The sequence below is a fragment of the Terrapene carolina genome, unplaced genomic scaffold (genome assembly GCF_002925995.2).
Source record: "Terrapene carolina triunguis isolate 2854851 unplaced genomic scaffold, T_m_triunguis-2.0 Scaffold58, whole genome shotgun sequence".
NCBI lineage: Eukaryota > Metazoa > Chordata > Testudines > Emydidae > Terrapene > Terrapene triunguis.
The window spans coordinates 27,852,425-27,879,268 of NW_020664409.1; the positions used below are offsets into that span (position 1 = coordinate 27,852,425).

At 40.9% G+C, this 26,844-nt stretch overlaps 1 protein-coding gene across 1 annotated transcript in view; it reads right to left on the minus strand.

Annotated features, from left to right (window-relative positions):
- The window catches only part of VAPA (VAMP associated protein A), a 45,194-nt gene extending 19,311 nt beyond the window's left edge, over window positions 1-25,883 (minus strand). The window contains exons 1-2 of the mRNA XM_024200839.3: window positions 25,519-25,883; window positions 5,443-5,595 (exon numbers count right to left, since the gene is read on the minus strand). Coding sequence (XP_024056607.1) covers window positions 5,443-5,595; window positions 25,519-25,594 — 229 coding nt within the window. The 5' untranslated portion in view covers window positions 25,595-25,883. The remainder of the gene's footprint in view (window positions 1-5,442; window positions 5,596-25,518) is intronic.
- Window positions 25,884-26,844: the final 961 nt, after the last annotated feature.

The following is a 26,844-nucleotide window of genomic DNA, read 5'->3' on the forward strand; positions in this document are numbered from 1 at the left end:
TCATAGTCGTCCCGGCGATCGTAGCTACAACACTTCGGTGCCGGTAATGCCCGAGGAGAGCTCCGTCCATGGTGTCTGGCAGAGCGGGCACTCGAGCCCAAGCGTCCATAACGATGGCGTTGGGATCTGCTCCTGTAGCTCCTATCCGAAGAGGAGCGTCAACGCCACTTGTCTCGGTGCCTGCGCTCCCGATGGGGAGTGGAGGACCTTCGAGACTCCCGCGCGGGCAAGTCAGCCAGTCTGAGCGGAGTGGAGGGCAGACGCGAGCTATGTGAGGACCTCGTCAAACGGGGCGCACGGTCCTCGGAGCGCAGGCTGCGTCTTGCAGGGGAGGGCTGGTGTGCTCCCAATGGCGGCTTCCCTCGGGACCGGGGGCCTGTCTCAGGTGGCGCACCCCGCACCAGGAGGGAGAGGATGTCACGCGCAGCCTGTGCAGCCTCCGGCATCGACGGCATTCTCACCACGGGAGAGGCACGCGCGGATGGGACCGGGCTACTCCGCTCAGTGCGAGTCGGAGGTCTGGGTCCCGAGGGGGATCGTGGGCTGCCCAACTCGGGTCCGGCCTCACCCCTGTCCTTTTGTCGGCGCTGCTGAGTCTTCCCTTGCTTCTTAGCGGGTGAGCAGTGCTGACTGGTGGAGGGCGCCTCCCTCTGCACCGAGGACGCGGTACCCGGTGCCGAGTCCGATCAGCGCGCCGGTGCCGGGGCCAACGCAGATTCCATTAGCAGGGCCCGGAGCCGGATCTCTCTCACGTTTCATTCGAGGCTTGAACGACCTACACATCTTACAGCGATCGGTTACGTGAGTCTCACCCAAGCAGCAAAGACACTGAGTGTGCCAGTCGCTTCTTGGCATAGAACTGGGACAGGAGTCGCACGACGAAGCCTGGGGCACAGGGCATGCCCCGCACCAGGCAACTAACTAAAGAAGTTATCCAACTATGGAGAAGATGAGTACTACTAAGGCTACTAGAAGGTCTACAGCAAGGCTGGAGCACAAAGTTCCAACTACCTTCACTAGCGGCAAGAAGGAATGGGGGGGGAGGGGGAGGCAGTGCGCAGCTCCCCTTATAGTGTGATAGAAAGGCGCCACTCCAGGGGTCGCAGCAGTGCTCCCCTCCTACGGGTACTGCTAAGGGAAAAATTCCCGGCACCGGTGCACGTGGCGAGCACACACACCTACTGTGGTATACACAGGAGCAATCACTCGAAGAAAAACACATATTGTGATTTGAATGAAGGTAAAGATAACAGACCCCAAATATAAACGATGGTAGTTACAATAAGTATCTACTCCAAAGAGTTTTCTGAAGACAGGTGCTAGTTGGGCCAGCTTTCCCCTTCCTCTCCGGAGAGGACAGTACAATGACAGACAAGTAGGTACTGGCCCATTCTCCTTTGATGCTGGTTACCTGTAAGTTCTACCATGTTCCATACCTAGAATCAAAATGCTGATTTAAAAAAAAAAAAAAAAAAAAAAAAAGGATGGATGTATGTATGTATGTAAAAAGAGGATCCGCACTATGCAGATGCTCTCTGGCATTGGCTATGTCAACAATGTCTTGTAAACGGGGGGGGGGGGGGGGGGGAAACAGATGTGCTTGCATAACTTTTTAAAAAAGAAATCTTTGGCTCACAAAAAAGTCTGAATGACTGTTTCCCATTTTCCTATCACCCAAAAAAGGGCGATGACGTTTCTTGTTTCTAATAAAGAAAAATAAAGTTTTCACCACCCTCTTTTTCCATGGATGACTGAAAACCTAATAGGATTAGAATAACGATAAGTGACTGAAATTAGAGCAACTGAGAAGTAAAGAAATTTTTGTTCAGACTGTTTAAAATATTTGGGGGTTTTTTTTAATCCTATTTAAATAAAAATTTCTGACAGAGTGGGGTGCAAGGCTCTCTTTCAAGCTTTAACACATGCCTGGCCCCTTCAATTGAGGCCTGGTATTACCAGAGTGGATGATATCTAATTCTCCAAGGAGAACTCCAGAAAAACAGTTGAGACTTTAAGGTAAAAAGCTCTAACAAGTTCAGAGTTGAGAACCTGACCCACTGGGGTCTTTGCCTACTCCAAAACAAAGCTCTATTAATACCTCAAAATCCACAGAGTTGTCCAAAGAACTTTCTGGACCATTTATGCCTTGGAAGAGTGGGTAAGCCAATGTGTCAGTATTCTTATAAAATTAATTTGATGACCTAGGTAATTATAAGCCAATTAGCATAACAAAGCCTGGGCAAAACAATGGAATGCTGTGCCACACTATCAGTAGAGTTAAAGGACAAAAATATACTAGTCGATGCGGTTTAATGGAAAATAAGTCTTGTCAAATGAACATACCTTTCTTTGACAAGATTACAAGCGTAGCTGAGAAAGGTAACTGTCGATGTAACACAATATACACATTTGGATTTCTTTGTCCTCAATACTGCATGACATTCTGATTTAAAAACTAGCACAATTCAAAAATCAATATGGCACATGTTAAATGGATTAAAAGTAACTGATAACTCCCCATTTAAACTTGAGACGTATTAACCAGTGGGGCTTTTCTAGTGAGATCCTGAAATAATCGCTCTCAGCCCACCACTATTGATTAGATTTTTTGTCAATGATCAGAAAGAAAATATGAATTCACTACTGATAACATTTGCAGATGATAAAGACTGGCGATGTGGCAAATAACGAGGTACGGTCATTGATAAAGAATGATCTGGGTCATTTGGAAACATGGTGTGTGATCTGCCTTTTAACATAGCCAAATGCTAGACAATACATCTAGGGACAAGAACGCAAACGATACTTACAGAATAGGAAACTGGATTCTGGAAAGCAGCAACTCTGAAAAGTACTTATGGGTCACTGTATATAACTAACTATACATGATCCTCCAGTGTGATTCTGTGGCAAAGAGGGCTATTAAAATACCTGACTGTATTAACTGGGGGAATCAAGCAGGAGTAAAGTGTGATATTACCTCTGTTTGGCACTGGCGAAACAACTGCTGGAATACTATGTCCAGTACTGGTGTTTACACTTCAAAAAGGATGTTGAAAAATTGGAGAGGTTCAGAGAAGAATTAGAAGGATGATTTGTGCCTGGAAAAGGCACCTTACTATGAGATTCTAAAGGAGCTCAACCTAATTTACTACAGAAAAGGTCAAGTGGAATCTTGATGACAAATCTATAAACTGACTACCCAAGGAAAAGATATCTGATACTAGAGGACTAACCTAGCAGACAAAGGCATAATGAGATACAATGGCTGAAAGGTGAAGTTAGCAAAGTTCTGCTGGAAATAAGATAAATTCTCCATTACTCTTAGCAGATACGTCTAAACTGCAAAAAAACAAAGAAACCCGCAGCAGTAAGTTTCAGAGCCTGGGTCAACTGACTTGGGTTCATGCTATGGGACTAAAAAATAGCAGTGTAGATGTTCCCACTCAGGCTGGAAATATCTACACTGCTATTTTTAGTCCTGTAGTATGAGCCCAGTCAATTGACCCGGGCTCTCAGACTCCTGATCCGGGGTTTTGGTTTTTTTTGCAAAGTAGATGTACCTAGAGTCTCTTTAATTCAAGGTGTCTCTCAGTGAAATGTTCTAGCTCAACCATAAATTGTTGGTCTAGATGTAGGAATCACTGTAGAAACTCTTTGGACTGTGATCTACCTCTTGCATAACAGTGGCCCAACTTGTTCTCTTCAACGGCAACTGTTAAGAAGAAAATTTGTATTTGACTATAAATCAAAGATTTGCTCCATGAACTGTGCCCGGCAACTTTTAAACAGAATTGTTTCAATCAGCCTTCCCAGTCTCCTTCAACCACTTCTCAAGATAAGTATCAATGTGAATCAGGAGTGCTTTGAGCATCTGCTCCCCACATCCCTGTTGCTGCTTCTCAGCAGCTACTCCACTGGCTCCTGCCACACCACAAGAAGGAAGAAAAACAGTAGCTCTGGTTGTTCCATTGGCAGCTTTCCTGCTACATTGTGGAAGCCCCAAGGAGAGCAAGACAGGAGCCTGAATGACTCTGCCTGAGCCTAGAGCACCACCTAGCAAAGGATTACTTCCCTACCCCTTCCAAATACCCAAGGCAGTCTAGGAGAGGGGGAAAGAATGATAAACTGGATCCATATGGTGGGTCCATGGAAGTGGTCAGGAGGCAACCTGGCTCTTCTTTCCCTTGCTCGTGGGAGGTGGGGGAGCTCTTTCCCCATGTGGTCCCCCCCATAGGGCAGTGGGATGAGCTACCCAAGCCATTTGCTCACTCATGGGAGAGTACAGCCCTTTCCCCAGACCCTGGAGCGGCAGCCTGCACCCAGTATTCTCAGTACAGTGTGCTGCTGCTTTGGCGGTACCATGGGCCCAGTCTTAGATTAAAATACATATGTCCAGTTATTTTGGCAGGCTGCCAACATTTTGCTGCCAACACAAGTGGCAGAAAGGCAATGGTAATTTTTCAAACAACAACAGCAGCGCAAAAAAAAAAAAAAAAAACCTGTCCAAGCCAAACTAAACAAATTTTCATGGGAGAAAGAAAAGGCACTGTCAGTCCCCAGGGCTCCCTCTGCTGAATTTCAAAGGCCTGCTGCAAACTATGGACATGTCAGAGCTTCTTTAAAAAGAGTAAGAACCTTTTATAAATGGAAAGCATTAGGCTACCTAAATAATCTGGAAAAGACAGTTATTGAATAGTGGATTTGTGATCCTGTGATTGAGCTAATTATATGGTCCACTTCATCATTTTAAATATGGAATGTACTATATGATCCAATCAACTAAGTTTTCATCTAATTTTTAAAGCACCATTAACTATATTAGATATATACAGTGTAATTACTTCACAGCCATAAAGTGATGTCCCACTACAAGCTGAGGGTGCATTATAAACAAAAATATGCCTCTCTTGGGCAAAGGCAAGGGCATCATTAATTTTTCTCTGACCCTTTCCACCTTCCCCTCTTGCTTCCGTACACTCATCATGGGTGATTATAACAGATTATAATTGTAATTCAGTATCCCCCATCATATCTTTTCCTCACTATCCCACCTTCCCATTTCCTTTCTTACTGCATAATCTGATCTTGAACCACATTTTTTTTTAAAGTCAATACAGAAAGGGTAATTTGAATGTGTTAACTTGTCCAAATTAAGTCAGAAACATAATAGTTTGTAAAAGACAGCTAAATATTTCAGTATCCAGGATTTTCATTTTCATATATTAACTTTTGGTGTACAAGTTGTTGTAGCACCTGCAAGCTTAGCGATACTGAAGAGACTGTACTAACAATTCATTATCAACAACCCTTTAAAAAAAAAAAAACAGTTAATGATATTATGCAATAGTTTCTGTAAGGGACAGGTGGCAAAGTGTTTCGTGTAGTATCTTGGAACAAGAGAATCAGAACTATAAAGCTGCACAACAAACTTGTTTTTACCTGAAACAGTTACAGATGATCCTGGGTCAATAATTCCACTGTTTGGCCGCACACAGTATCGACGAGGCGCTGTGGTCTTCACTTTGAAACATACTTTTCTATCTGATGGGTTTCGTAGCTTAAGATTTGTAGTGACTACATCTGTGAAGGGACCTGTTTTTAAAAAAAAAAAAAAAAGTATGTTTCTAGGCGGAAAAAGAAAAAAAATAAAAACTTGCTTATGCAGTCCTGAATACTCTTAAATACAATCTCCTAAGAACATTAATAATTACAAAGCATGCAACAAGGTACATATTCTTCTTGTTAAATGTCCAGATCCCACATGTACTCTGTTACACGACAACGCGTGTGTGTGTGTGTGTGTGTATATATAATACATACACACACACACACACACACACACACGCCAGTGCACACCTCTGTAGTACAAACTAGTCAGAGTTTGGATTCAAATTATTTAAAAATAGTACAGCCAATACAGAAAAGAAAACATTTTCAGGGAAGTTACTATGCTTATTTTCCCATAATTTTCTTGAAATACCATATAATAGTCAAAGTGTTAAAATAACTATGGCAGTATTTTTCCTTAGAAACAGAAGCAAAGCATATTTAAGATTAAGAAACCTCTCTATAGCTTTGTTATACTTGAGTAGTAAAATGTTTAAGTCATAACAGGTAAAATTCTGTGATACTGAGATGCATTAATTGCTCGCTGGTTGACTGTTGATAGAGTTGCCAAGAACAAAATGGGCAGAGACACTAATCCTTTAACTCTCAAGTGGTCTTTCCAGATGTGGGCAGAAAAAAAAAAAACTGGCAGGGAAGATAGAAATGTTTAAATTGCTGTTGCCCACATTGTACCTATTCTGTGGACAAGATAATTCAGTTTCCATGGTTATCCACACAGCTCTTGATGAACACTATGTTTGCAAAAAAACAAAAAAAACCACCCTACGGTTCTAGATGAGGGAAGCGACTAGACTAGGTGGCCAAGCAAAGAGAGATAGTTTCAGTGTCAGCAATATAAGCTCCTTCTCTTCAAGCAGAGCCCATCCTCAGATGGCACCTAGTAGCAATGTCATGAAGAGAGGAGACAAGAGGAAGCTGTAGTGTTCCAAGCACAAGTGAGGTTAACTGGCCCCAAGCTGTGGGTAAGCAAGATAGCAAAAGCACTGAATGGGAGGATGCCTGCTTATAGTTTTATTGAAAAGGTTTTATATATATGAAATTTGCTCTTAACCGAATTTCACATGCAGAGTTTTTAGATATCACAACTACTTTGGGGCTCTTAAATGGCATTTTAAAAATCCTACTGCAACTTACTGTGAAAATGCTGAAATTAAAACAGTCACACACAAAAAGAACAACGTTTTCATTAAATAAGACGAAAAGTAAAAGGATATAAGCCCTCAAATTTCAGGATATAACCCAGCCCTGAGATCAGGGACGAAACTTTCCCTATGTGTAGGTTATTCTGTAACAGGAATCCCCCAGCACCTCTAGATGAAGTAACTGGTATTAGCCACGACTGGACAGGATACTGGGCTAAATGGCCCACTAATCTGTCAGTATGGCACTTCCTTCATTTTTACGATTCTGTGAACTCTCAATCTGAATCCTTGGTTCTGAGAGAATCAGCACCAACCTACACAGGAGTGATCGGAGAGGTGTTGATAACTGGCTGAAGACAGGGGTTAGGACAGGGAAAAATGGGACAGAGGCTTCCACTTAAACCATGTCTACATTCCACCTTATTGGAGGTGGAGCTTGCCAAGCCAATTTGCAGCAGCCGCATCAGCGAAGTGCAGAACCCTCAGGTCACCATCAAATTGGTAAGAGGGCAGTCAGTGATGTGAAACATTCTCTGTCTTTGTCCACAGCGCACCTGGGATCTTCCTGCTGGCCAGCCCCAAGCGTGACGGCTCGCTGCACATTGTCCCTGGCTCATTCAAACTCGGTTCAGAAGGGCCCATGAACAGTTTGGCAAACCAAAGCTAGGTATACATGTGGTCGGGCCAGTTATAAGAGATTGGTTTCTGACATCAGCTGAAGATCATTCTTCATACCACATTGACATCACAGAGAAATCTGGGCAGGGCAAGTGGGCCCACAACAGGTGCATCGATGACAAGTGCACTCTTGGGTGGTTAAAGAAGTCTGCGTATAGTGGTAGGACCAGGATTGCCCTGATCTTCTCAACCATTCTGGCTGTAGCATACTTATCACAGGTGCTCGGAAGAGTGATGTTGCTTAACACAGGGAGCCATGGTACTGGTATGAGTCGAATCATGCCAGTTACAATGCGCACAGTTGAATACAGCTGTGCATCAACCAACTTGACATGAGATGAATGGAGCTAGACAGGGGCAGTATTCTGCTGCAGACATACAGAGGGTTAAAGCGGATGATCAGAGAGTTTGTGCATTTGGTCCCCATGAAATGCCAGCCAATTCGCTTAGAAGGCTGTTACGCAACCTCACCTTAGACGCAGCTGTCCTCATGTGGTTAAGACCGGGGGGGGGAGGGATAGCTCAGTGGTTTGAGCATTGGCCTGCTAAACCCAGGGTTGTGAGTTCAATCCTTGAGGAGGCCATTTAGGGAACTGGGGCAAAAATCAGTACTTGGTCCTGCTAGTGAAGGCAGGGGGTTGGACTTGATGATCTTTCGGGGTCCCTTCCAGTTCTATGAGATAAATATAGATATGGAGATATACCTATCTATCGAGAGAGAGAGAGAGAGAGAGAGATCTAGGATTACTCCAAGGTAGACTGGGTGGGATTCATATTTCCATTGAGAAAGATATTTAGTTCTTGGGCTGCTCTAGCATTGTAAAGATCGAACACACCTGTAACTGTTTTGGTCAGACTTGGTTCTAAATATCTATACTAGAAAAGGTACACTGACATAGTTATATGAGCATACCATCTTAGCACGGATGCAGGTTATAGCAGAAACAGGGTGAATACAAATTGATGATTTTTTAAAAAAATATGAATAAATTTTATTTTTTTAAATTAAATACAAGTTTATTTTTTTAAAATAGACCCACTTAAAAATAAATTTGAAATTGACAACCTACGTAAGGCCTAAAATTATAATCTTTTTAAATCATTTAAATTAATTACAAACTTTAATATTAAGCAATAAATATTTCCTGCCAAGTTTTAAAGCAAATCAAACCACTGAACTCGTGGAAGTCATTTGCTAAGCAACCGGAAACAAAGTTTGCTGAAGTCCTAAACCATCTTTTGACAGCAGTAGCCTCTTCTGCAGAGTCAAAGAGAATGCTTTCTTCATTTCAGTTTACACAACTAGTTCAGTTCAAAGTTAAGAAACCACTGGGAGTTGAAAAAGCAGGAAAGTTTATTTTTCTCTCCCAGTGTATGAATAAAAACTAGATGCAGGAATGAGATCTTCTAGTTCTAAAACCTTGCAGGACGCTATGACCAGAAACAAAACAGTTCAATTCACTAACTACAGATAATACCTCCTTCGTTTAATAAGCCATATTAAATGCAAAACGTTTTGATACACACACACAAAATTTATCCAGCACTTTTTAAGTTACTTTATTTAATAAAAAAAAAATTTTGTGAATGTTAATTGAATTTGAATTTCCATCCAGAGCTTGACACAAAACAATTAAAAAATTAATCTAATAAATAAGAAATGCATCATTCACCATTTTCTAAACATAATAAAAGAGTAAAAATTAAGAATCTGAATGAATATAAGTTACGTTATATAACTGATGAAGTAAATGTGCATATTGTATCATGCTGACTAGCAAAAAGAGCACCAAATGTAGTGTAAAGGCTATATTTAGTTGCAAATCAATATGTTCTAATGGTTACCAACTAATGAGAATCATTCTCTCTTTAGGAAAATAATAAAAATTACAAATGCAAAAAACGATTAAAATTGATTATTTAAATCAAGGTTTCCTGCTGGGTGATTAAAACCACTTTGATTTAAGTCAATCCAACCTGCAAACAAAAAAACACTTATCCTGGTTTGGCGAGCAAAATAAGGTACATAGGCATGAAGTACATTTGCCAGCATAAACTGCAGCTACACTAGGATTTTGCCAGTACTGAAATAACACCCCTCAAAAAAATTTACACCCCTAAACCACAAAGCTACATCAGCAAAAGTTTCTTGTGCAGACCTAGTTCCACTCTATTCTGGTGAAAAGAGACACAGGACAGGAGGAAAATCTTTTTAGCAGCAAAGTCTGCAGAACCATTAAATTTAGTCTCTCCTAGGGTGACCAAATAGAAAGTGTGAAAAATCGGGATGGGGGTGGAGGGTAATAGGGACCTATATAAGAAAAAGCCCAGCTGTGAAAAAACAATTCTGGGGGGGAAAAAAAAAAGCCGCAACAAAAGTCTCATCTTGCAAATAAATCAGCAAAAGACAAAAAATATTTTCTTAGAGAGGCATTTAAAGACAGAGGAAAACTCTTTTGCAAAATATGTAACATTCTCAACCATGAAATGAAATAAATAACTGCAAATCACCTGAACAAATCACAGAAGCATTTAAAGAGAAAGGCTGAGTTGCAAGGACAATGTCAAAATGCAGCGCACAATTTTTACATGTTTCAGCACAACCACAACTGCACAACAGAAGTGGTTACATGTCATCTGTGACAGGGCATAAACTTGTGCCAGTGCAAATATATGACTACCTAAAGCAAGCCGTCCTTTCATATGACAGTTGCTTAACACTCAAGTGAAGAATGATAATTCCAGGAGGTTACCAGCTACAAGATGCATGTCTTACAGATGTCTATAAATGTTGAGAGAAAAACTCAAGGACAAAGTGTAGGATAACTGTCATTATAATCAATGAAATAACTATGATGGTTGCTACATACTTAATATTTTAAGTGCACCATCGGTGAAAGACAGCACTGGAAAGATGTGTTCCTATCTTGCTGATGCACACTTCATCCAGCAGAGGTGGGGGTGGGAAGAAATCACACCACCATGCCCCCCAAGCCATCATTCAAATAGTGCTAAATTATGAAACTGTTTACAACATGGCTGTCTGACACTGATAATTAGATGAAGTAAACTTTTAATTTTGTACTGTCTGGACTATTTCCCAATAGGAAGTTCAAAATTAATATTTACAGTAGTTTCCAGGAGCAAGTTCTTCTAATTGGTGTGGGATTTGAGCAGCACAACAACTCAAACATGCCTTTTGCATCTGGATAAAACAATCCTACACCCATTTTCTGTCTCCAATGAGTGCATATGGGTACCACTTGGATTAGAATGTGAGGCCCATATTAAGAATTTATACTGTAAAAATTCAAAAAATTGCTTTGCCCTTGCATGGATTGGATCCATCTATGCTAACAACACATGCCATAAACTCAGACCAGGCCCCTGAGGATGCCATTTGTAGCATATTTTCTCAAGACTAAAGCAGTGACTTTGAAAAAGATTGAGGGTCATGGTGGATAATCAGCTGAACATAAACTCCCAGTGTGATACTATGCCAAAAGAGCTAATGCAATAATGGAATGCATAAGCAGGGGAATCTTGAGAAGGAGTAGAGAGGTTATTTTACCTCTTTTTATTTTGCACTGTGTCCAGCTCCGGTGCCCACAATTCATGAAGGAGTTGATAAACTGGACACAGTTCAGAAAAGAGCCATGAGACTGATTTAAAGGAATAGTAAATATGCCTTACAGTGACAGACTCAAAGAGCTCAATCTACTTAGTTTAACAAACAGAAGGTTAAGGGGTGACTTGATTACAGCCTCAGTATCTACATGGGGACCAAATATTTAATAATGGGCTCTTCGATCTAGCAGAGCAAGGTAAAACACAATCCAATGGCTGGAAGCTGAAGGTAGACAAATTCAGACTAGAAATAAGGCGTACTTTTTTAATGGTCAGTAATTAACCATTGGAACAATTTGCCAAGGGTCTTGGTGGATTCTCCACCACTGACCATTTTTAAATCAAGATTAGATGTTTTTCTAAAAGATATGCTCTAGGAATTATTTGGGGGAAGTTCTCTGTCTTATGCTATACAGGGGGTCAAACTAGATAGTCGTAATGGTCCCTTCCGGCCTTGGAATCTATGATCTTGAATGACAATGGGCAACAGGAGTCCGACCATGCCTGCATGGCTCTAGCACAAGATGTAGAGGTAGTGGATATATGAAGGGCTGCTGACATTACCTCATATTATTCTTTATTATTGCCATTTCTTTAACCAGACATTAGGGTTCCATCAACTTTAGGGAGTATAAATCAGAACAGATTTAACTTGTAGTGGACTCTTCTTCTCGACCATTTCCTCCTATGCTTTTTTCAGAGGGTTATCTGGAGGAGTATACAAGGTCCACATAATACTCTTGAGAATAGTTCCAAATTACTCAAAAAAATGATTCTGAGGTTCCTTCTCTGTAGGTTCTAGTCCCAAGTCTGAAAGAACATTGCCCTTGCTCCCAGAAGACAAATACGAGGATCCTCTGCATTTCCTTGGCCTTTTCTTGTCCCTTTTGGAGCCATTAACCTAAGAAGATTTGTATTATGGCGAACTGGGGGAGAGTATCCCTTCACCTCTCAGGTTCTAATAAACAAACTGGAGGAAGATGGAGCATCATTTGTACAAGTGCTCGTCACCCAAACATTTAAGTCATTGGGCACAGGGGTCTGATATAGATACTCTTTCCCCACAAGGCAGCTAAGTCTTAAAACTGATCTTTTTTTCCCAGTTTCTGCCATTGCACCCGGCAACAACTAATGTAACAGAGTTCCCAGGGATGTTTCCTATGGAACCAAAAATACAGAACAGTGAGGGCTCCTGGACTTAGTGCAGATGGATCCCACTAATGGGGCTCTGTATACAGAATACAATCATTTCCCATAAATGATTATGGCATCATTCTATCATTTTGTAAACATATTTTTCAAATAGTAAAATAAGACTTCAAATCAATGTAAAGTCAATATTTTTGATCTGCAAAGGATTGATACTGTATATCATGTTTTAAATACAGTACAGAATTATTAAAAAACATCTGTGATTAGATGTACTGCTTTAAGCAAACCGAGTAATATGTCATATTATTCTATAACATTAAGCAATACTGCCCCACTTATATCCATTCCAAACACTGCTGCAAAGACTATTTTCCTGACTCGTTGCTTGACCATGTCACCTTTCTCTTTGGGTCCCTCCACTGGCTCCCCATTCTCGATCACATCAAACTAGTTGTGTGGAGTTTCCAGGAAAGAGCACAGAACACATCATATCCCCCACAAAGACCCCACCTTACACACTATTTATAGGGCCAGACCAATATTAATAATATGTCTCGAATGAGCATCTCCAAAAAAAATCTCTCTCTTCAGGAAAAAGAGCGAATGTTTATGGAGAAATGAGGCTTGCAGTGCTGTTCTTCACTGCCAGTTTGCTGGTCCCAGAGCAAGGAAGGGTGAAAAGATGGATGAAGGAAGGGAATGTACGTTTGTGGCAAAACTGATAGTTTTGAGTCCCCAACGGTCTGATGTGGATTTTTGTTTGTTTGGACAGCATGTAAAGTTTGGAAGAAAGCTCTCTTCTAAGGGAAAAAATAGAGATGGCCAGTGCATTTGGGGGGGGGGAGGGGGGGGTGTTTGTAATTGTTATTTCTTTGTTTCGTTATCTATTTTCTGCAATATTACAAGTTAAGTAGGGCCTTACATACAGGTGAAATAGCTTGATGGCACAGGAAATAATGAGATACCTACTATTTGCTGCTTAGACTTGCACTTTCAAGAAACTGGAACTCAGATCCTTCTGCAAACAATTTAAAGAGACGTCCAAAATGTCCTTCATGGACGATCTCCAGGGATTTGTCTTCCTCCCGAAAGACCATGGATGGCCAAAATGGTAGAAAATTTTCTGAATCTAACGAAGAAATCAAGCAACTTGAGAGTATTTCACAGTCTACTCTAGGAGGCATGGTGGTTCAGTTTCCACAAGGCAAGCTTCACACACTGCAGGTTTGGGTAGGTCAAAGGTGTGCGGTAGATGAGATCTCAAGAGATTAGTACTAACCTACGGAGGACACTATCTGGGAAGGCAGGGGCATGTGGGTCAGAAAAGGAAATCAGTATTACCAAGCTGACCCCTCTGACCATCTGGATGCAAAGGGTAACAGTAAAAAGGCATGATCGCAGATCAGATTAGGGAAGTGGTAGTGCATCCACTGTAGCCTCTTAGTGAAAATATTTGCAGAATTTGGTTATCTTCCCTATGAACTGGATTGCAACATGAGTCTCCACTTGCGGAAGGAACCGACTCTATATAATTTGACTGAAGACTTGCTGGTTAGCTCTGATTCTCCCAACTCCAGCTCATTATGGCTGACATTCAGCCTATCGGTATCTGAGTCACAAATCCAGGTATTCCAACATCTGCAATATAATCTTCTGCTGTTTGTTCTTCTTAGAAATGAGCTAAGCTCTGGTAGTAGTTATATCATTCTCCTCATAAATGTGTGACTCAGAGCACCTTTGAGAACAACCCGACACTTGCATCCACACAATTCCAGAAGGTTGAGTCTAGACTAGGACTCCAGAAGAGTACACCACTTGCCATGTGTTATATAAGATTCCATCTAGCTCCCCATCCTGACGGGCTGTCAGTCATCATGCAGATTGCTAGTGGATCTGCCAAAGATTTTCCCTACGAGGGGGACAAGCTCTATTTTTAACCCACAGAGAGATCTTGTCTACCCCTGACAGAGGTAGAACACTGAGAAGCAACATCAGTGCAGTTTACCAGGCATGCCTGTAGGGGGTACTGACAGGCCACACGGTGGGGAAAAAAAATCTAAAAGGGAAACTTTTTGCCTGCTTCTTAGCCAGAAAAAAGCTTAGCAGTTTCAAACCTGACAGAGCAGTAAATTCCATTCAAAGAATCCTTGTTTATAACCTCATATTGGTCCAAAAACCTGACACTCAGTTGATGGTGTCAGTGGCATGATGAATCCTATAAGTACAACATTAACCACTTAATACGCAAAAGATCATATGTACTCAAAACAACTCTGTATAGTTGATGGTAATTTGAAACATCATTGGGGAGAATTCCTTTATCCTAGCTGTGAAATATTTATATTACTATAACTATGCATGCTTACACTTCAACAGAACTTTAATGAAGTGCTTCGGTACTCACAATCAACAGTTATGCTTTATTGTGTAAATACAATATTATGATGTGTTAAAATTCAAATTCAAATTTGTAATTTGGCAGGGTGATTATAAGCCAAACAAACCAATACCTGGTAAGAAAATAAGTACCTTTTTGCCAGAACTACTTAAGTCTTAATTTAAGTTGTGCTTTTAAATTCTAAATCTAAGACAGTAAGCCTGATTTATATTCAATTGCTGCACCTTCCCGGCTTTATTGAAAGATATTCCTAAAACATCCATTTAGCAGAGTGACAAGTTTTCTTTGAGGCTCATTTTCAGTTATTTATATTAAAGGTCCACATCTCTTTTTGTTAATTCCAAACTCACATCCTACTTTCACTTAATGGTAATGTTACTCCTACTGCATAGTAGGACTCCACATCTATTGTAAACTTTTACAATTTTGAACAATTCTTATTCCTCCTGGGGTACAGTGGGAGAGAGAAAATAAGTCTTTCAAAATTTTACACTGATAAAATATTCTCCCCTTCCAAAAGCTCTCTCATTGCTGTGACAACAGAAGAGTGGCAAGAAATATTTTACGACTCCTAAATGTGAATGTTTAATAAAACAAGTGATTTCCAAGGCCATGTCAGCTACTGCTAAGTATATGTGATCAACCATTATATTTCGGTAGTGTACTGGCTACGGCATGATCCTTTACCACGGGAACTGCAACATGTTGCCTAATCTAAGTAAACCAAATAACTGATGAACTAAGCAGAGATATTCACAGGAACTCTTTTTCTAGAAACCACACACAGAATGCCAGACTGGTATAACAAAACTGAATGAACCACTGAGAATGAAAGATAGGACCCGCAAGGTTTTCACCTGATATACTACTAACTGTTGGTGGGACTGAAGCACAGCGAAGGTTTCAAGTTTATTCAACATGTCCGATAAGCAGCACCATAAGGCATAAGTGCCTTCTCAAAAATGGAACTTCCAGGCTAGTTCTCATACATATTTCTAGCCTCTGCTGCAACAGGAAAGCTATTCTTAAAATGATATAGAAGGAATCAGAAAAATTCATTTTAATCATCTCAGACTACCAACTATTATGGCCTTGGTGCCAAACTACTCAGTCTCTCCACAAAAAGCCTAATCAAAATCAGCTACTGTACCTCAAGACAATTATTCCAGGGATTAGCGTTCTACAAAAACTTGCTATCAAGGAGACCAGCCTCAAAGCAAGGAACATTGAAAGTACTGAACTTAATGCAAGAACTCAAAAAGCACTCTCCTGGTCATCACTGCTTCCCTTGTGCGTAAAGTTCCAGCAACAGAGTGAAAGCAACTTTTTGCAAGTTTCATAATTCTGCTCCTGCTGTGAACAGAGACACGTGTATGCATTTATGTTATATTGGGGACTTTGGAAGGGAGATATTTTTTGCTCTCTAACAGCAAGCAGCCCATGCAAGTTTAAAAAAAAAAAAAATCAAATGAGATTCATTTTTTGTTGCTGCTCTCCAACCTCCACCTGACACAATGCACAAAGTCCACCCTCAACAGGCTTCAGTGTCATATCTTTTAAATTTTCTAAATGCAGGCCTAGATAATAATACCTAGCTCTTACATAGCATGTTCAATCAGTAGATATCAAAGATATCGAAAGAGGTCAGTATAATTGTCCCCAATTTACAGCTGGGGAAACAGGGAGGTGAAGTGACATGCCCATGGTCACCAAACAGGAGAGTGGCAGAGCTGGGAATAAAACTCGGGTCTCCTGACTCCCAGTTGAGTGCTCTATCCAATAGACCATTTAAGTACAAGCTCTCTAAATGTACAAATATCTTATTGCAGGTTCATGGGCAAAAATCAAACACATTGTGAGTTTTCACCCAGAGGTGCAAAGATTCATTCGAAGTGTAAAGAAACAGACTGATACTCATGTCTTCAACAGTTAGTTTTAAGGGCACTGATGGAACCTGCCTTTAAGTTACTCAGGGAAGTGCTAGATCATTTGCTTTAAAAAAAACAACAGTACTCTTGTTAGTAACTTACTCCATCTGATATAGAACTATGAAACAATTATCTCAGTATCCTCAAATCACATTCCATCAAGTAAAACTAATACAGCATACTCCCAATTATCCAAATAGCAGGAGGGACTCAGGATTTTATTCAGATAATCAGAAGTTCAGATAATCAATAAGGTAGGAGCAGCAGCACAGGAAGCCCTCTACAGTTCCACGGTCACAGGTCTGTCTGCTCACTCACTCCTGTGATAGTGAAGCTGCAAAGACTGTGCTGCCATTCCTGCCTCTCCATTATTGCAGGCACAAGCTGCAGGAGGGAGGCTGAGGTCCTGGCAGAGCAGAGCAGAGACCCTCAGCCCAGACTCTGCTTTTTCCCACCAGGACCACAGCCTTCCCTGCACCTCCAAGTAGCCCCAGAGGGGGGTACCTGCGCTGCTGCAGGAACCATTCACAGTAAGATAGCCTTCCCTGCAGCAGACATGCCAAACCTGTGGAAAAAAACACTGAAATTGGGCTTGGTTTTGGCTTAATTGGCTTGTGAGTTGCTTGTTGGCTAGTCTTTAGCTTGTTGTTTCTTTTTTTTTTTTTTATTTTTTTTGCTCCCAGCAAGCAAGGGGAAAGGGGGGGAAGCAGGGGCAAGGGGGCGAAGAGAGTCCAGGGTGCATAGCGGGCTCACCACAGTCCCAGACTGCACACCAGGGGGATCTAGTTACAAACTATTGGGGTTCTTGGGGATTGGCTTGTTTTGGTCTTATTTTGAAATGGGATTAGGTTGATTTTTGGCTGTGAAAGTCGGGGTGCTTATTTACCACATGAAAGTTGGCAACTGTGCCCTGCAGCTAGGGGTCTCTGCTCTAGTATGCAAATCCCTTCCCAGCAGGAGGGACTAGGAAGGGATTCGAGGTTCAGATAACAAGCTTTTGGAAAAATCAGGACTATACTGCACAATAGTATCACAGTTTATTTCAAAATTGGGTATCTTAATTTTATATATTACACACATCTCCACACCCAAAAACCCTAACCAAAATTATGACAAGGAAGTGAAATGGCATATACTAGATATCATGAAAACCGCAAAGATAAAAGAACCTCCATTTCAATCAAAATTATAACCCCTATTTTAGCATGAACAACATCAAAAGCATTAATAGAATTATCTAATCCTTTTCTAAATTTAGCTCCGGTATTTGACTGTAACTTCTTGAAGCAATGAATTCAACTCCATGGGCTATGTGCATGGAACACACATTTGCTCTAAGTTTACATGACCGATTTCACTGAGAGCCCCCCGCCCACACTTTGTATTACAAGACAATGTAGAAATACAATCTAGAATTTTAAATATTGCAGGCAAGCTTTTCTAACTTCTTTCAAAGCTAAAACCTATTTTTTTATGATCTCTAGGCATCTTTAACTATCACCATACTTCAAGCCACCTTCTCCAGACATGTTTGGGCTCTTAAGTGTCAAACTAGATGTTACTCCAAGCAAGACTATACTCAGTTATGCCAACATATATTTTCTGTGTTATTCTTTATCTTTTTAAAAATTCACTCAAGTATCTAATATGCTTTTTTTTGCTGCCACAGCTGCATACAAGAAAGACTTCTCCAAACCTCACTGCCAACTGTATTCAAGTTGAATACCATATGCTGGTAGTTTCATTTCTAAATTAAATGATTTAAAGCATAATAAAGTAAGGGGGAAGGACTCCCTCCCCGAAAGCCCACATCCCATTATTCAAAACATAGGCAAAATGAATTTTACAAAACAAAATTTTATCAAAACTTTCACTTTTGGGCTAAAAAGCACAAGAAAGCTTCGCTGAAAGCTCTTCTCCCCTCAGAAATCAATACCCAAGTACATTATAATCAAGTATGTTATAATCAAAGATTGTTATAAATACCCACCACCCCAAGAATAAATTGCATGTTTGTTATATCAGAAATTAAGTTTTATAACTTAAGGAAAAAACAAAAAAGTGGAATTTCTTAACTACAATATACCATACTCGTGTTTCTACCTTCCTATTTTCAGTAAGAACTGTGCAGAATGCTACAACTTGTATTACTCGGCAAACTTTCTGTTGATTTTGTCTACGAAATTAATATGTCTGTGTTTGGTTTACTTTAAGATCACAGTTGTCTCATTTGAGAACTTCCAGTATGGGTGGAGAAAGTTAATACCAATCTATCATTAGTCCCTTAACGGTTCATATATTTCATAATTTTCCTTACTAATTTAGTATGAACTAAGCTCTCCTCAGTCTTTTCTTCCAACTTGATTTTGCAACTGGCAAGATGAGTATATTACAATCCTTTAAATGGCTAGTGCTTTAGAAGTTTACAAGACAGCTATCAATCAAATAACTAAACTGGCCAGAAGTTTATAAGGATACCACCACCTCATTCAGCAACGAACCATTAGAGGACAGCGCTGCATTGAAACATCCACCCCCTTAGCTAAGGAACTAGGATTCCCACCACAGTGCTATCTTTGGACTATGCTTCAAGGTTGTGTTTTCCATAGTGGCCTTAAACAATAAAAAAAGGCCAGTTTCATTCTCAAACTATGATTAGCAGAACTTGAGAGAGATCTAGGATCATGTATAGATGGTGTTTCTCAAGTACCTGGAGGTGGGATAAAGTGAGCAACACAACTCCTGTTAATTCCAATGAAAGAAGAAGGTAGCCCTTTGACAACAAACACTCTAAATATTTATTGATAGAAAATTTTATCTGAATAAATAGCAAGACATGCCACTATTACAAACATAACTTGTCACACTATTTTCAGCTTTAATAAATGTAACAGCAGTCAGTATCAAATACACCTACAGTATTCCTAACTTGACAAAGCAGTACAATCCATCAATTACTCAATTTTGAGTTCTGTCCTACTTGTGTGATTATGAGATGACAATGGTCACAACACTTCCCTGTAAATACTGATTGGTCAAAGTTTTTTAAATGTTGAATTTTATTTTTTCTTAACACATCTGTACAAATCATTGTTAGTTTATCATACATTTCATTTCATTGCTACTACAAAAAATTATAGAATTTTATTAAAGCTAATGTTAAAATTCTATAATGCACAGGTTAAGGAAAGAGTGCCTGTTATCTTACTAAAGATTATTTTGGGACAATAATCACTTGGTGAAACTCTATAGCCTGTGTTGTGAATGAGGTATCATACTTTTGGCCTTAAAAAAAATCAATGACTATTCACTGAACTTTATTCAACTTCACATTGAATGATATATCTATCTCAGAACACACTACTAACACGTGGCATACGGACACATTAAGTATAAAAGAGTTCATTTTATAAATAATAAAATCACAATTGTGCCCATAACCATTTTCATCAAATTTTCCCTTTGCAATCTAATATTTTGATTTTTTAAAATGTAACTAGTATGACTTTATTTTCTGTTATTTTTATTCAGGAACATTTACTTCACAGTGAAGTCTGAGACTGCACAATTCAATACTAATCCACCACAAATCCTGTTGGCACTTTGGGCAGAGCCAAAAGATGACCCAATCTAGGCACACTCAAAAAAGCAGTCATATTACATTTAAGGAGTTCAAATCCTGCCTACACAAAAAGACATAGCCTGGGCCAATTTTGGCAACACATCTTGAAGGCAGCGGGATGGATTTAACAGTGAGCTATTTTTACTCTTAAATTCAACCTTCTCGATTTGCAGTAATGCATATCCTGTAGCTTTCAACATTACCAATAGCAAGGCAGTGATTACAAAGCATACTACTGAACTCCAATACTTATTTGATATGGTTCTAATAATCATAAGAAATCCCAGAAGGACATCTATACTTGACATAAACTAGAAAGTGTTTCCTTACATAAAATATTGCAACCTGAACATGTTAATCTTCATGAATACTGGTTATAACAGGAGGCAATTTTACACTCTTCTAATGAGTTTAGATTACAAATCAGATTGATAATGAGAAATGAAATTTGATCTGCTATACTGATCATTACTGGTAACTGGGTGATTTCAGTCTATTTATTTATGTTTTTATTCTAGCCCGAAACATAACAAAATCAGGAACAAAATGGAAAAACAACACCACTGTACTCTTGCTCATATTTGTAATGATACTTTGTTTACACTTTCCAGTAAGTGACCTTTTCAATAGAAACAACTGGATTTCACATTCCTGTAACAAGATCTTCAATGAAGAACATGAATCAAGAATAAGCCCTACTCAAAAGAAAGCATTTTTTTAAATCTTAAAATATTCCTATGTGATGCCAATAAGTTATTTTAAATATACACCCTAAATAAGATACTGGTTGATAATCCTTTAAAGGGCCACTATCAAGTCAATTACTCCCAAATTCAGGCTCAGTAAATAGAAATGTTCATACCTTTTTTTTAAATTCCAGTGAAGAGACTATATTTAAACACTCCTCTGCAGTGTTTGCAACTAATACAGCAGTATTATGCTAGTGTAAGAGAGCCAGAAAATGAAGGTGACTAATCTATTTTCATTGTCCAAATTGAGGAAAAAGTAAAAAATCTTCATGATAAAAACTGAATTTTAGGTTTTTTTCATTTTTAATAATTTGAGATGTTAGTAACTAAAGGATTTTTTTAAAATTTAAAAGGAATGAGAAAATATTTGGTGATATAAATACTTACAAACTACTCAAAATTAAATGTGCGTAATATTCCATAGTTACTCGAAAGACTTAGAACAAGAAGTAATGTTTTACCAGCATGGCCAGGAGCACAGCTATTAAATACTAGCAAAATGAGTGACTTGTTAATGCAGTGTTGTAGCCAAGTTATTCCCAGGATATTAAGAGACACAAGGTGGGTGAGGTAACATCTTTTATTGGACTAACTTCTATTGTGAGTCAGACAAGCTTTCGAGCTTACACTGGGCTCTACTTCAGGTCTGGGAAATGTACTTGTTAATGATGAACTCTGACACAACATTTGAAGAAATGTAGGTAGTGTATGCAAAACACATACTTTGTTTATTATTGACAATTATATTTTTAAAATCTGGAGCAGCTCTTAGATAAGAAAAAAAGGACTGACACGTAAAAAGTAACTCCAATTAAACTCTCACAATCATAAATACCTTTTAAAGGTTAAAAAAAGCCTTTATCGATTTAATGAAGACCATGCTGAGATACAATTCAGAGCTTTAACAACAATTACTAAATGTATCAGTATCTGCATGGTTGATGTGAAAGAGCCTTATACTATACAGTGAAGTTGTTCCACTTTCCAAACTAGTGGATTTTAAGCAAATAATATATTTTCAAATCTTCCAATCAAATACCAAGGCACTATAGCTGTACCATCTCAGATCGCAAGTTATAAACAAAATGTTTTAGGCTGATGGAAGAATACACTGGTTTAGGAAGGTAGTATGGTTCAGTGGATAAAGCATCTGACTAAGAGGCAAGTGACCTGGGTTCCATTCTTAGCACTGCCAGTGGCTCATTCAGGAAATCACATCAACTCTGTGCCTCAGTTTCCCCATTTGTTAAAAAAGGTTTTAATTATACTTCCTTTCATCAAGTGTTTTGAGATCTACTTATGAGAACAACCATGTAATGAGTAAATCTGATGACTGCCAAAATCTCATAGGATCAACTATTGCCCACTACGTCAGAAGAGAAAACTAGTTTTGCCTCAGCAAGCAAGAGGCTATTAAGACTGAAATATCTAGGGGCTACAAATACTGGATGCTAGTCTTTCATTCACTGGGGGGAGGGAGGGGAAATATTTCATATAATACATCAGCCACCATCAGATATTTTCTTAAACCTATATGAACCCCAAATGGTAACACCTTTCCGTTTAGACCTTATGCAGCAATTGTTGATTAAGGTTCTGAGTAATTAAATCAGTTAGCGAAGATGCTGACCATCTTTCTCATCTGTAAAGAAAGCAAAAACCAGGAACATTTTACTGGACGCTGCTCAGAGCTTCCTGACAAGACTGGTACTTGCTTATTTTTGAATGCAACTCACTGCTTATGCCAAAGTATGTTAACACATATCATACCCTCATTCAACTATCACCAATGTCAGAAAGTAAATCCTTTGGGAGCAAAAAATAACCTGTTTTTGTTCTGGACTCTGTAAAAATCCCAATCTGGATGTCTAGTGTGCACATCAAGTGTTTGATTTTAGGAATGCTATATGAATCAACCACTTTCTTTTCTGCCCCATCAAAAGAACTTCAGCAAATCAGTGGAAATCACAGTAAAACACTATTCTTTTTACCAACGCAATACAATTTTGCCACATTGGATTTGAAAGAGAACCTCTTTTAAGGTACATTACCTATTATCAGCTTGTCTAAGAGGTATAAAAGGAGAATATATTACTTACAATCTCTTCCCCGCCCCCAACTTTCTAAGTTATATTATTGGAGAAACAGTGTTTTGTAGTACACAAACATGGTTGTTAATTGCACATTGTTCTGATGTATTTTAACATAAAAGAACACATACTGAGATGGCATGTAGAGTCAGTGAACTGACCTGCTGTATCTGAAATGCAATAGGTTTGGTCCTTCTATACAGTCATCAAAGGCCCCATTTTGCTTCATGTTCTACTTAAATATTCCCTTCCACAAAAGTCTTCCCAACACCTGTACTTGTCTAAATAAAGTTTAAGTTTACACTTAAAATAATTCATATATCTCCCATTCTGAAGGTACATACTGAGACTATTTCTTTGCTTACTCATATCGGTCCTATAGATTTTGCAATCCAATGATGATTCAAGGACAGCATCTCTTACATCTCAACAGTTCTGTTTATACCCAGTAAATGTTGCTTACTTTTGGCTAAGTGAGACATTCTAGGTTGATATGCCTGCAATTATACATACTAGCTTTGGTTTAGTATGCATGCGTGTACCCTCTTTCTACTCTTCTTGGGAGACAACAGGGTACTGAAATGTATAATACAGTGCAGCCATTCTCTAAGAGCATGTACAATTCTGGGGCCTGCTAACTCTGAGAGAGACTTTATAAAACCTGGCAGTATTTTAACAATATAGAAAGAAAAAAAAACCTCTACAATTTTGGGTGTATCAGAAAATATGCAATTAAAAAAGTTCTACCAAAAATATTCAAGTGAACGCATTCCTGTAGGTTTATTTTTAATTGACTAAATGGGTAGAGAATAATTCAGATCTCTGATATGAAAATTATAGTTTGTTATAAAACTCTCTTCTCTAATAAGCAAGCTTTAAGCACTGTTGAGAAAATGTGGGCTACCTAAAGCTATTTTTCAGGAACACAGTTGTTCTCTGTAAGATACAAGATCACATCAGTTTATTCTACTTGCCCATTTAAAGGGTCCTACAAATAAGCCACCAAAATGATTCTAAAATTTCCCAAAGAACACAAGAAAAGACTGCCCTGCTCCCCAAAATACTATACATAGAAAATGAACGTAAAGAATTAACACTGTTAAAAGTAAAAAGTTAAATACAAAGAAAGATTAAAGGATTAGCTAAGAAGTACAAGAACTGCTGATGCTATTTGAAGAATTAAGGAATTTATATTTATGCAATTAAGTTTATTTATATTTTCTCAAATTAACAGTAACAGTTTTGTTTCAGAGTAAAAGCTTTAACTAATAAATGGTTCACTTAATGCCCATTGTCAATCTGTGGGCACTGAAAATTACCACATAATTATGACTACCATAGCACAACTTTCTTTTGGTCCTCACCTTCCAAGGGGCCTGTCTTCCTAGCCACTGAATGTGTGTCTGTTCAGAATCCCCCTCGCTATTAAAGCTGGGGTTTATCAGAGAACAGCGTAATTAATCAGAGCCTATTTTAACGGAACTGTTTTAAGCCAGTCTGTTTTAAGACTACATAGCTAGCTCCCCACAAATAAATACCTGACACACACAAGCTTTTGCAATTCTCACATTCCTTTTCTTCATTACCAAAAGTTAATGAACTGCCTGCTGAGACACTCTGAAGGATTAACCTAAAACTGCTCTGAAAGACGCCAGCATCGTGTCATCTGCCTTCCCAAAAGGGTCAAACTCCATCTGGGAAAGGAACGTGGCGTTGCAGATCCCCTAGTGATACCAGCAGATAATGGTGCAAAATAGCACCACTCCCTCCCCGCTACAAACCCTTGTTAACAGCTGGACTTAACCCAGCCGCAAGCAGAGCGCGGCTACGGACAGGGAACAAATAGACTTGAGGACACCCTGGGAAAGGGGGAGCGTCTCTCCTCACACATGCAGCATCTCCCTTCCCCCCGGCCGCTCCTACCTGCTCCCCGGGAAAGACGCGCCACGCAGGTTTTGGGGTGGGGTAGGGGGCAATCCCCGCTCTGAGCCCCCCCCCCCGATGCCTAGAGACCCGCCCCGAGAGCGGGCAGGGCAGAGATGCAGCGCGTCCCCCACCAGCTCCCGGGCGATGGAGGCCGGGCTGCCCGGTCCCCTCGGCTGGGCAGTCTGGGGAGGTTTAAGGGCCTGACTGCGGCGCAGCCGCTCCCGGCGGGAGGGCGGAGGGGCCCGGCTCCCCGCTCCAGGCACTAGGTGGGGGAGGCATGCAGCGCGGGGCGGCTGCTGCGGCACCTGCCCGCCTCTCCTCGGGAGCGGCCTGGGTCGGAGCCGGGCCCGCGACACACGATTCCCTGCGGGATCTCAAGATGGCGGCGGCGGAGCCGCGTCCCGGTCACCGGCTCTGGTTCTCCGCTCCGCAGGGAGACCGGGACGGGGCCTTGCCGCCGCCGCGACCCTGGGGAAGTCGATACCCACGCAGGGGCAGCCCGGGCCCGGCTCCCTCCCACACACACCCCCCCGCAGCCTCTCGGCACCGGGCGACTCGGCCCCCACCGCTCGTACCTTTGAATTTGAGGTCGGTGGGCGGATCGAGCACCAAGATCTGCTCGTGCTTAGCCAGAGTCCCAGCGGCCGCCATCTCGCTCGCTCGCTCGCTGCCGCGGGGGGAGGGGAGGAGGAGCCGGGCAGAGGCGCCGCTCGCTCACGCCGGGGAGGGGGAGCAGGACTGGCCGAACTCGGCTGGGGTCCGGACCGAGCGGCCGCCGCCTCGTTCCCCCTCCGTGGGCGCGCGTGCTCCTCTCCCCCTTTTTCTCCAAGAATTGACTCAACCCCCGCGGCGGTCGCGCGCACTGCGATCAAACGCCAACCTCGCCGCGGGCACGAGGGCGGCGACGGCAGTGGCAGAACCCAACCGGCGCATGCGCGCTTCCTCCCCTCTCTCTTCTTCCGCCCCCCCCCGTCCGTTGACAGCTCGCTAGACTTGGCCTCGCGGCCCAGCAGTCACGCGCTGCCTCTGCTGAAGCAGCAGGGGGCGCGTGAGCAGGAAGAGGCAGACGGGGAGCGGTTCGAGGGGAAGGAAAGAAGAGCGCGTGCGCAACGTATAGCGGCGGAGGAAGTGGTGTTCGACGTGGCCAAAGTTCCATCTGAAGACTACAGATCCCAGCATTCAATACTCTGCAGGCGGTGGAAGCATTGCATGCTAGGAATAGTAGTCTTCAAGGGCCACATCAGTGCACAAGGGGCGGGTAGTTGAAATTGGCTTCTCCTTTATGCGAATGATGCCTGGGAAGAGGGGGAGATTAGTCCGCTGCTGAAGGTAGCGCTGGGTGGAGCAGGTTAAGCGTCTGCCTTAGGAAAAGGTCGGTGCAAAGGAAAATAAGCTCACATTGCTATAGATGTGCAAACTGGAGTTTGGGCTTTTCAATGGTCCAGTGTAGGCTAGTCGGTCCTCAGCTGGGCAAAAACTCGACTGTCCCAGTGTTAGGATGTAAGAATAATATGGCCTCATTCATATCAGAGAGTGTCCAATAGCTAAAGTTAATACAGGCAACAGTTTAATTGTAGATAGAAAGCAGGACAATTCACCCCACTTCTCCTGACTTTAAACATAAAGTAAATTCCTAGACAGAAAACGTATTTTTCCCTTTCACTCTCACCATTGCCTTCCCCGCTCTCCTTTCTAAGGTTTGCATTTTATACTTGTACTTAAAAGTAGTACTCTCAGTGGATAACAAGACCTAGGATAACATTATTTACTAACAGTGTAGAAGAAAATAAGGCTAAATCAAAAGATTATTAAAATAACGTGAACAACCATAATCCATTCAACCCCTCCCAGGCCAGATGAAGACTGTACCGAATTTATTTACAGTAAAACATTTCAAGTTG